General features: G+C 31.6%; 1 protein-coding gene across 2 annotated transcripts in view; it reads left to right on the forward strand.

The window, feature by feature from the left end:
- The first annotated feature begins 8,676 nt into the window (after positions 1-8,676).
- The window catches only part of LOC130895869 (tetraspanin-2A), a 207,351-nt gene continuing 203,567 nt past the window's right edge, over positions 8,677-12,460 (forward strand). For both annotated transcript variants that reach the window (XM_057803446.1, XM_057803445.1), the window contains exon 1: positions 8,677-8,905. In XM_057803446.1, coding sequence (XP_057659429.1) covers positions 8,801-8,905 — 105 coding nt within the window. In that variant the 5' untranslated portion in view covers positions 8,677-8,800. The remainder of the gene's footprint in view (positions 8,906-12,460) is intronic.

The following is a 12,460-nucleotide window of genomic DNA, read 5'->3' on the forward strand; positions in this document are numbered from 1 at the left end:
TAATTTTTTCTGTTGCGTTACCGTACCTATCGAGTAATCACTTCAAACTTGATCAAATTGACTTTTAAATATTTCTTATTAAGAAAAAAGCAGTAGTTGTACGTTATCAATAGGCGTCGCTCAGCCCTTCTACTTAAGTGCTGAGCTGGTAAGTTGTTGGGAACATCCCTTGAAAAGTATTTTTAAAACTACCTTCCTGTACTTCATGATAACAAGAGAGAGATTTAACATTAGAAAAAGATTCATGGAAATTCTGTCCAAACTTGATGCGAACATTGAGCGTCTCAGTTATTGAACTAGCACGTGTTCTGTTTAAGCATAAAATTTTTGGAAATATTTTCTATTAATTATTGTTAAAGAAGTTGAAAAGGTGCTTCGAAACAATAACAATGGGGGTGTGTTTTTTGGATGGTCGTGGAGCTCATTTTGAAAAGGCTGGACAACGATGAATGATTCTGGATATCATCGTGACTGTTATGGAACAGATTCGTGATGGAGATGAACCTACTAATGTTGAAAAATCTGGATTTGTTAGTAAATTATTTTATTCATATAGTTGTACAATTATCTCTTCCATAATTGTAAGCATATGTCACTAGAATAGGAGTGGCCCTAATTAATAAATTTTCCCAACAACATATGTTTGAACTTCAATTTGATTAATGTTTGAAGAGTTTCCAATTTCGTATTTTGATTTTTTCAAAATTCAGCATTACGAGTACTCCAGCAGTTTTTCCTAAAAGTTATGATGCATTTTATAAGTTTTAGACGAATTTAAAGAGAATGCGGAAGTAATGTGAATATATATGTAGTATATGCTATCACAAGTAAATTATCTATTTCCTTCATTTTTACAATCCACAATAATACGAAAGAAGTTGATCGTATAAAAATTCTTCTTGGAACTATTTTTACTAACTTTGCGCTTAAAAATTCAAGGCATCAATAGGTCCTAAATCTGGGTCATACTTATACAAAAAGCGAGGAAAACTAAGTGGTTGATACAATCACAAGGAAAGAAGGACTATTTTTTGGAATAAGGATAGAACCAAAATAGAAGCACTCTGGAGATATCACCAAAAGATTCTGTCGGAAAAATGAAGCCTCTACGGCTAATACGTAAAATTTAGCGACAACTATTCAACTGTTTCTATTTGAGGAAGACCAGGTCTAGCGGAAACAAACTAATGTAGATTCTGTAGGCGACATAAAAATGTTGGAAATATATTTAATTGGGAATTAGTATAACTCGTAACCCAGTTTTTTCATATAAGACTTGTGCTGTGTTCAAGGAAAGCCTAAAATTCTGAAACATTTTTAAAAATATACCTAAGTGCGCATTTGTTGATATAGTTGAATCATCATCATCATCATATAGTTTGAGTATTTTCAAACAGTTGTCATTATAAACCTTTGTTAACAATCTTATTATTTTAAGTGATTTGTTCTAGACAAATCTGATGCAAATTATTGATGGATGCGATAAAGTTGAGAATCTCAACGCAAATTTCGTCGTTTTGTGCTATTTAGTTCAAGAAAAAATTCCCAAATGCAATTTCCGTGATGAACTGTGCTATCTTGGAAATTATGTCGAGAAGATATCTCCTCAATGTTCCGCCGGTGGATTTTTCAAGCTTAACAGATTTATAATTGGATCGCTTTTATCTCTCATAACTACATATTTCATCGTATGTATTCAATTCAATATGAGCGAAACGGAGCCAACGGTGATGTAATGTACATCTAATGGGTTTATTTTTTATAAAATTCCAACAATTACCTCAATACTTTTGCCGATAATGGAAAAAAAATTGATCAAATTATTCATTTGGAAAGATTTCAATGCAAGAAATATGAGATTGTGAGACGAGATATAATACACCAGTTTATATACGAGGGCCGTTTTTTTCAACCTCCGATAGGCTATAAATAAAATACCTGTGGACAAGCTTTTCAATGCCCTCTTCAAAGAAAGTTGCCGACAATGAATTCAAGTGTAGTACAAAACAGACCTTTTGAAACTTCTGGAAACTCCGTAGACAATGCAGTAATGGCGAACTGAAACGACAGATTTCCGTCTTTGGCCCCTTTCATCATGTACATCATTAAGGCCATCTTCAAACAACTTTCGTCACAATTCACGCACAACAACATCACTCATTAAGTTTTCCACATGCAAACGACTCATTCGCCGATGGATTTCTGTAGCAATATGTCCCTCGACCTGTAGAAAACGAATCACAATTCGCAATTCACACTTGGCGGGAGCATCAATAATGCCGGACATATTTACGTGGCTGTAGCACAACGCCGACTGACGTCTAAATGTCAACAATGGAGGACGCCTACAGCGCATGCTCGCGTAGCGACTGCAAGGAGCGTTTGGAGGTTGGAGAATAAACAACCCTCGAACAATATCAAATTTGAGTAATTCGTTATTAATATTATTCTTAGAGTGTTAAAACAAAATATAATTATATTGAACTTTATTTTTTTTTTATCAAGCAATGACTAGTATTGAGTTTGAAATTGGATTTGAAATAATTTATAATGAATTGTTTAAAAATATCATAAGACGTTAAATATTATATCGAAAGATTGAAATTAACATAAGCTTGAGATTCAATCACTCGCCACATATTTTTAACTACAAATTACGATTCGCAATTCGAAGATTTGCAGTATCGGTGCCACACATAATAACCATCAATAGCATGAATTTTGAAAAATAATATATATTCACAATAATTGATATTTTCTACGGTTAGTGGCATCTGAGATGGAGATATTTTTAGTAATTTTTATGTCAAAATATATACCAAGGCTTTAAGCTGGCAATCTTCCTTTCTTTTCGACATTCAAAAACCTTATTTTTCCTAAAAAAGAGAACACAAACTTGCATACTCATAGTTATAAGGGCGTCAAATACAAAATGAACTTCACACCCTCTCTCAATTTCAAGTTGTTACTACAATAAAGAAGTAAAAATAGTATAAAATATCAACATTGAAATTACATTGGAATGTATACAAAATCCTTAAATATACAGATAGCTCCTTTGAAATAAACAAATTTAGTTTTAATTTCACTAGGTACATCCTTGGTTCTACTCCATGTTCAAAATTTTGAGTGAGCGTTCTACTCTTTCTTAATAGGGTCTCCCCGCACCATGTTTATAGCCTTTCCATAGTTTTTGGGGTAATTTTCTGCAGAATAAATGTGAAAATTATTAAAATAGTACGGTATCTTTCGTTATCTTTTAGGTCTACATTTCTCCTCGTCTTTTTATCCATATTTCCCACTGTTCAATAGGAACAGTACATCCAAACCTCTTCCAAGGTTCCAAGATTCTTTTTCACAGTCAAGCTCTGTTTGCCCATATTCTTCTCTACTTTACGGAATATAAAAGAATGTTTAAAGATTTGGTCTCAAAATTGATATCCAGCATATCGTACCTTCTCTTCCTCTCGCTTCCAATTTATTCCCCTTCGGCAATTGCACATTCCATACTTTTTATCCATAATTTCCTAAATTCATGAAATCATTCTTCCCATAGTATATCTCATCAGGGGTTCTAATATTTAATGCCACTGTTGGAAATTAAGCATCTCCCCGTAAATATTTAGGCAAATTACTGTTGAAAAATATTGCTCTAGCCTTATTTAGTAAAGTAAGGTTTAGCTACTTCGCATCTTCATACTGTTGAGGTGTATAGCCTGCGGTAAACTCCAGTACCATACTATTAAGTTTGAAAAATTCTTTTAACACACCTCTACCAGACCTGATTGTTGATATATAACGTTTGCTCTCTTATGCCTCTTCATTAACAGGTCCGCTTATATCAGTATAAATTAACTTGAAGTATAAATTAATCAATTTGGGAAGATCTGGAGTAACCTTTTATGTTGAAAGTTTACAGGCTTAATTTGGTAAGAGTACGTATTTATGAAATATTGGTTGTTCTGCACATAAATGTCTTCTGCAATTTATATTGGAAGAACTATATCAACCCATATTCACTAAAAGTACAGTTAAGTCATCACACATGCCACCATAATATTTATTCTCATATTTATTGTTATTTGTTATAGAGTGGATGAATTTCTAGATAAGTTTTGTTTTTATTATATCTCAAACAAGTTATTTTCTCGTATAATCATTTTTATAAACTGAATTGAGTAGTTCTAATTTCATAGGAATCCTATTCAATCTAGTTATCTGTTTCTCGTTGCATTAGCACCAAAACAAAGTTTTGGGAGTTTCATTCCATACCGCAAATATTTATTTTCCCATTTTAATCCACAACTTTAAATTCCCCAACAACTGCTCCTGTTGAAATAAAGTTTATTGTTTACCACTCTCTATTAATCTGGCTTGTGCTTTATTTTTGAAAATAACTCAATTAAAAACTTTTCTTGTCCAAAACAAATGCTCAAGAACTTTGCCCAAGGTTATGAATATTCAAAGCACACACCTACTAACAAACTGGTGCTTTTCTGCTTTATAGACCAGAATTCAATTAGATTATTATTTTCTCAATTATATCAAATAAAATGTTAATGATTTACTTAAAAGAAAAGATACTGAGTTTTTTCTGATATATCGTCGTTGTACCTCAGAACCTAACTCAAAACTTGCTACTTTGCAGGAAAAGCAAGAAACGCCTCAAGAATCAATAGCGAGGTTTCAAAATATATTTTGTTTTCAGTTCAACCATCAATTACGTTTAGTTTGGCCTAATTATTTCGTTACTGATTAATAGGGTATATTTTTTAATTGAGTTGTGTTTTTTAACTGTAATATTTTACCGAGTTATGCTTTTTCACTTAGCTTACGATCCACAATAATTATGTTTCAATCTTTAATAACATTAAGTTAATACTAAATTTGATATATTCCAATAATTACTAATAATATCAATATTATTATCAATAGAAAAGTTATCATTATCTACTGGTATAGATTTTGTCATAATAATTATCAATAGATGTTGGAAAGGTTGCAAACTTTAATTTGTGATGGAAGAGGTTTCAAGAAAACAAATTTGTACGAGTATAAATTCATAATTTAGTCGCAATTTACTATTACAAAATATTCTATAAAGGAACATCGTGTTTACAATGACTAACTTTTTCAAAAGTTTCAATACACTAGAGAAGGTTACATGATCTTAAAAAATATTACGTTATTTATAAATAATGAAGGCATAAATTGATAACATTTTTTCCATGGGTTTATCCCTGTTACTCGTGTATTGTAAGTAGAAATATAGAAATTAATTTAATATTAAAAACTCAAATACAATATTGAACAACCAGAACAATTAATAAATAATAATAAATAGATTAAAGTGAATAAACAAGCTAGATAATGGCTTGTAAGCCTAATTGATATACATTGGAGTAAAAAGCCATAAACCCTACTTATGGGGAAGATAATCATAAAAAGAATGCACGTCAGCTGGCATAACAGCCTTCATCTGCTGCAAATGATTATATTTTTCAAGGCTGATGCTGATTGGCTTATTATTCGATGGAATATATAAATTTAGCAATTGCACATCTTTTTTTTCACCCTTTTTTCCACAAATTCGTCGTGAAAATTTAACATGAACGTCATTACTCCACTTGGATTGTAAGAGTAGGCTTCTGATGTTGTTCATATTTGGGTCACCTGGTCTAATTGAGGTGTATTTCAGATTGCAGTTAAAATCGCGAATAAATCCTTGGTCTACTCATGCAACTAAAACTAGTAATACTTAGTAATAATGTCTTTTTTACGTTCTGATGTTATGAGGAAGTGAAGATAATAAAAAAATTGACACAAAGTCTGAAGAAAATGTAACAGAAAACGGAAAATAACTCAACTGGATTGAAAGATCCTTCCTCCAAAAGTGAGTGCACATGACTGAGTGACTTACGCTCCTTCTGGAACAATTTAGAACCATTTGAGATATGCCTCTTCACTAAATCGTTTCCTCTTGGGTGTTAAAATCTTCAAAAATGTAATTTTTTCGAGTTCTTCGCCACTTCTCAGGAATAACGAAGATATGACAATGGACTTATTATAGGAAAAGAATCACTTGGCGATATTACTGTTATTCCTACAAATTTTTCGTTCATTCTAAGAGTGGCTACAGACAAGGAATATGTAGTTAGAAACCTAGAATGTACTCACCTGGTTAATACCAGATAAAGTTTAAATATAAAGTAAAACTGATCTTCCGGGAAATTCTAGCTGCATAGGGTGGTAAATAATTTTGGGAAAGCAGTAATTACAGAAAACGAGTTTAGCTTTGCCCTACTTCTGTATTTTGAAAGCTAAAAAATTCAACAATCGATAAATATGGTACCAATAATTGTAAATGACATTTAAGGTGAGAACTCACGACAATTATTGAATCTACTGAGAGAAGAATATTTAGTTTTTCGCTAATTTTGATACTTTCATATCCTACATTCTTCAATTCCTAACCTCAACCTAACTGGTATTAGCGTGCATTGAAAATTTTCCAGTTTGATTATTAATCTTTGTGATATTTCTTTATAATCCATATTATCGTACCAGACTATAATCCTGCTTTGTATTGGTTATGGTGTATCTCGTTAACTCTGAATTAAAATGAATCTACACAGACGAAATACGAGAGAAGTTTCTAAAAGAAATACTAACTACCTCATATGCAACTTTGGAAGATTAGTTTCCCAAGGAGGATACAACTTCAGGACGTTGTTTGTGTTTAAAGTTTTGGGAGTAGATCAAGAGGAAGTTGCATCGATAAATTATTCGGAAAGAGCCGAATTCAAATATTTCTGTTATCCTTGATTCTATTATATGAGATGTGGTATTTTATTTCATATTTTGAACGAAAATAAATTTGTTACGATGTTTTCGTACAGAGAAGTACAGACATATTATTGCATAACTATTCATATCAATGAGGAAAATAAGTTTTACATTTATATCTTTTTTTAAGACTAGAGATAATTGCAAATTCCTTGTATATAGTAGTATCACAAAATATTGATGCTTAACTCTTATTTATTTATACACTATTTCTATCGGTGAGATGAATTTCTAAACACTGTTATTCGCTTATTTAATCTAATCTCCATACACTACACTAACTTATAATAATTCACTTATCACTATAATGTAATTAACTTTAATAATATATTTAAATTCTTCGATTACTTCTAGTTCACTCTGTTTAGTAAACTACACTATTATAAATTGAACTGAATTATGCAACACAAACTCTTATATATATCCCAAAATAATTCCAGAAGTTATTGAAAAATGAGGAAACAAATAAATAGACGTTCCCAGAAATTATTCAAAAGAAATAATGTAAATAAACCACTTGCTATAAAAATTATTATCAAACGAATTGCGGGTATTTCATCAAAGGCGGCGCCTTCACAGAATTTTAGGATTTTACTTTATCCAAACAGGACCGGATCCAGGGCGGAGATGAGTTCGTAACAATTTGTACCTTTCTTATATGTCTTTCACTGTCATAAGTTACAGTTAATTTATGTATCATAAGAAAAAGATAATATGAATTTTTTATGTAGTGGAAGTTCCGTATCGTGCTGTTGACGGAATTGGATGGATATGGTATATAGTTTGAGGTGAAGACTCAAAATATGCGACAATTCATTGCAGAAATAAAAAGGAGCAAAGTTATGAAAAAGTGATTCTACAGCTGTAATTGGACAAAAAAAAGTATTGAAACGAGGAAATCGCATAAATAGCTCATAATTTGAAACAATATTGCCTGAAATAACTCAGAGAGTTTGAAGCAGCAACTAGAACGAGCCTAACCTTACCTAACTCAAAGTAATCTAATTTCACCTAATCTAAACTAAATTAAACTAACTAAAAGTGACCTAACCTAACCTAAACGAACCTCAAAATTTTTTATTTTCTCCTTAGATTTTAGAATCGAAGCCAGAACCTTAGATTACGCATTTTCGATGTCATTTCTCAATTTTGCTGTGTATGTGATAGATTAAAAAATTATTATAAGTGTAATTTTAGACATTTTTGGGGTTATGTGTGATTACAACACTTTTAAAAAAATGTATTTATGGGTTTTAGAGTCTTCATCCCCACGTGATCTTACATATCAAACCTCACTATCATTTCCGTCACCGGCTTGATACGGAAATCTAGCCTAGTCAACTATTTTAAGGTATTTTATAACTAGCCATTGCTCAACACGATCAATTTTGATATTGAAATATTACACTCTCCGGTGCAGGCTTCTAGTGCAGTATGTTTCCACAGTGAGTCTATTAATGTGAGGTTACAAAGAGACATAATGGTAATTGTTTTACTTTATATATGGGCCAAAGGTGGAGCACATGGATCAACCCTCATATTTCAAATTCTCATGTATTCATGCATATTTGATTTGATTTTACTAATCAGTGTAAATGAAGATATTTTTCGTAATCAATTATGTATCAATTGTTTCATGTATTGAAACAATGTCGTCATGAAATCAACAATTTAATTTTTCACGTGATCATTTGATCCTTTCAACTTTTCATGAATTTACTGAGAATATACGAATTCGTTATAAGTTGTAACTCTAACAAGTGAATCACTTTGTACAATATTGTTTAATTAATGATAAAATTATTATCTTATCGACTGTAAATAGGTGAGGCAAAATTAATTTCTCAGATCCTACATCGTTCAGTGAGCTTTGTTACAAAGTGCGGTGGTGTCGGTTTCATTTTACTTCTGTGTATATATCGCAAAGTCTGAATATTTAGCTTTGTTGTGGAAAATGGCTGGCAAAGGAGACGGAGAGGGCGAAGGAAATATCCTCAAATTGGAAAATCAGATTGCCGTCATCAAATACGTGATTCTCTTCACTAACGTCTTGCAATGGGTAAGTATCTTTAAAATATATTTTCGCAGTTCCCCTGAAGGCGTCTCGGGGACGATTAGATCGGGGTTCACTTAATTAAGCTACAGGTATAAACGAGATTGTATTTACTTTCGGAAAGTGAATTTATAGAGTTTATTCAGAATACAGAAGATGAAAGTGAGTTAAACTACTCAACAACTTATTTGTCAAGCTATAATTTGATTGATATATTATTTTTATCTGGATATGGATACAAAGCACTTATTGCTTGTACTAAACAGCTGCTTTACGTTTGTTTACTTTTAAATTTTCATTAATCGTTACTCCTCATTTAACTTGGGAGTTTTTCTATTTGAAATATTCATCAAGACACCTTCATCACCATCTCATTCGATTTTCATACTGCTATAATCTTATCCAACTGAAGGCAAAACTAACAAACAGAAAAGCTCTCGAAAAATAAAAATAAAAGATATTTTGAGACTCAATAAATTCTATTAAGTAGTAAAAGTGAACGCATGTCATTAGACTGCAAGCCAGCTCTGGACTGCGACAGTGTTAGTTCATACAAATTGATAAAGTTTCAATTAATGAGAAGTTGATTCAAATAGCTATTGAACAAACATTTTTTATAACAAACATTTTTAGTATAATTCCGAATTACCCCTAAAATTCCTCGAATCTTCTCGATTCATTTGAAATTAATAAGATCAACCATCTACGAATTAAAGAGTCAAGAAGAGGAAGAACTAATTAGGGGAGGAAAAAAGAAAAGTCAGGCATCTTTGCCGAAGGCTATTCTAGTAAACTGGAATGCGATTATAAAGTATAACCCTTACAAACATAATAGAGACCGGTTTTTCTCCTCAATGAGCTTATTAGTCAAATGAAAAAGATGAAGCAAAGTAAAATTGTTGTAGCTTCTAATTCCAAAATAGGATACTGAGGAAAAGGAAGAAAATGCATCAGGGATATGATTAAAAGCTATGAAAGCTTATCCATTTACAAAAAATACGTAAAATTCTAGGAAAAAATGAAGAAAAAAATTGAAAGCTATTCAATCTCTTAAATTGAAAACTGTATTTTCCGATGCGATGTACATAAAATATAATCAGTTCAATAGAATAAATTGTTATCCAAAATGAAAACGTCAAACATGTTAATTTTGTAAAGGCTCTTTGATAATTGAAAAGTAACTTGAATTCTCAGCATACAAGTATTATTCGACTATAATCATATAATAATGTATACCACTTTTTGAGGTGATTGGCCTAGGAGGAAATACAGAAGCAAATTGAACAAACAAAAAATATTTAGTTATCTAATCTTATATACAAATTGATGTACGTGAATACCAATACCCATGAAACAGCAGGCTTTCACCTTACATCAAAATCTTCTATGTGCCCACAATTCTCGAATTGGTTCCCAAGAAAAAAATTGCTAAACAAAACAAACGTATGTGTAGCAAAGAGTAGCCCATCCCATTATAACACGTGATCCCCATATAACTGTAGTAATATTATGTTGGTAGGGTACCAAAACAACAGTGGGTGCTTGGTGGAGTTGCTGAGAAATAGAAAAATATTTATGTGCTGCTTTAATAATGACAATAGTTTTCATCTAGAACCAAAAACAGTTTGTACCAATTAGTTATAAAGGCTTGTGTAGCCTTCATGTCATTTCGTGAACATTTTAGTAGCCTTACTTTCACGGAAATTGAAATACTTTTTCTTCCGTTGCCAATAGTAATACATATACAAAGTATAAACAGTGAGTGCTTGGTGGTATCGCAGAGAACCAAAGAAACATTTATTGTGCGCTGTGGAGGACAAATCAACTGCTTCACTAATGACTGTAATATACAAAATTTTCCTAGTACCGTTATCGTGTCCAATAAGTGCCGAGAATACAATGAAAATAAAAATTTTAAAGAAACTATGAGAACTTAATTATCATCCACAATCAAAAACAGTTTGTACCAATTGATTGTAAAGGCGTTTGCAGCCCTCATGTTATTTTGTGAACATTTTTTCAGTCTTTCTTTCACTGTAACTGCCACGGAAAATGAAATACTTTTACTTCCGTTGCCAATAATAACGAGACATGGTCAATGAATATTTCGAATTGAGAAATGTATTGAAAAAATCTGGTTTCACTGAAATTTATAGAGAAAATTATATAAAAATCATCCTAGAACACCAAGACATAATTTTTATACTATGATTATGGTTCTCATAGGAAAACTTACATCAAAAGTATAAATTTCTATGAATTATTTTGATGAAATACCTATCTTAGTAATTGTAGATATAAAGATAAAAATATTTCTGTATCAAACATCATAAAAACTGTTTTCACCATCACAAAAATATTAGTAATGTTTGTTCTGCCGCGTCACCGATAACAAGTTGTTTTATTATATTACCTAGAAATGATACGACTGATAATACCTTATCTTGAGAGAATCAATTATTCAATTATTTCAAACTATAAAAATAACTGCTATGATTGATTGTCTTGCACTGAAATGTCTGCTACATTACCCCGTCATAATCTTCCTGTACGAGACGTTATAACCTTAAATTCCCCGAAAGGAGACTTTTCCCCTCAGGAACTGGTTAAGGTATAGAAATAACTGGTACTCGGATACACAATTGATATTAAATTGCACGCTACCAGGTTTTTAACGAACGACATTAAAAAACTAATAACAAAAGGCAGAGAAGCTGGAAACACCTTATTAATTGCATTAAAAATAAAAATTTAACAAACTGAAACTACCCCGAATACGATTATCCAAATTAATATTTATTGCTAAGAACAATAGAAAACATTTCAATGTTGTAGAAAAATCACCGAAATATACCATTTGACATTAAAAGAGTTACATACAGGAGAAAAAAATTTTAAGTGATTTGAAAGTGTCAGAAAAAGATAATAAAGATGAAATTTGCAAGAATTTCTTCTAATATGAACTCATGAGAAAAAATTAATGACATTTTCGGCTACCACAAAGTTGAATACACTCGTTTCAAAGTCTACGTGGATATCTGCTTCTAGCACATCGCTCGAATAAACTTTTATTCCAGATTTGCCTTATCCAATGGATAGAAGTGCTAATCGTACAGTCTCCTTTCCATATTAGAATATTAATCTGAGAACTGAGAGGGCAATATATTAATGCCATCTGCACATATTCCACACTATGACTCGAATGGTCTTATACAATTATCTTCTTAGAGAAAAACCCAATATCACGTTGCTTTCCACCACAGCGTCTTATCTTAAGCACCTAAACAATCGTTGAATACAATATTATGTCATTTTGTCTCACAGTTCACTGTATCAGTTCATACGTTCCCAGCAGTTAGAAGAAGCACTAATAGTGGAGGATATAATAAGTTCACCTTCAACCTCTGTAGACGATAACTTGGTTATCGAAACGTGTAACAGTAACCGTTGTAATAGTAGTGTAAAAAGGCTATTCGGTGTGAGCTATGAGAAGAGACTAAATCCTCAAGTGGTGTGATAGAGTGTAAGAATAGCCATAGAACTATTTTTTTATCCACATTT

Source organism: Diorhabda carinulata, chromosome 6 (genome assembly GCF_026250575.1).
Source record: "Diorhabda carinulata isolate Delta chromosome 6, icDioCari1.1, whole genome shotgun sequence".
Taxonomy (NCBI): Eukaryota; Metazoa; Arthropoda; class Insecta; order Coleoptera; family Chrysomelidae; genus Diorhabda; species Diorhabda carinulata.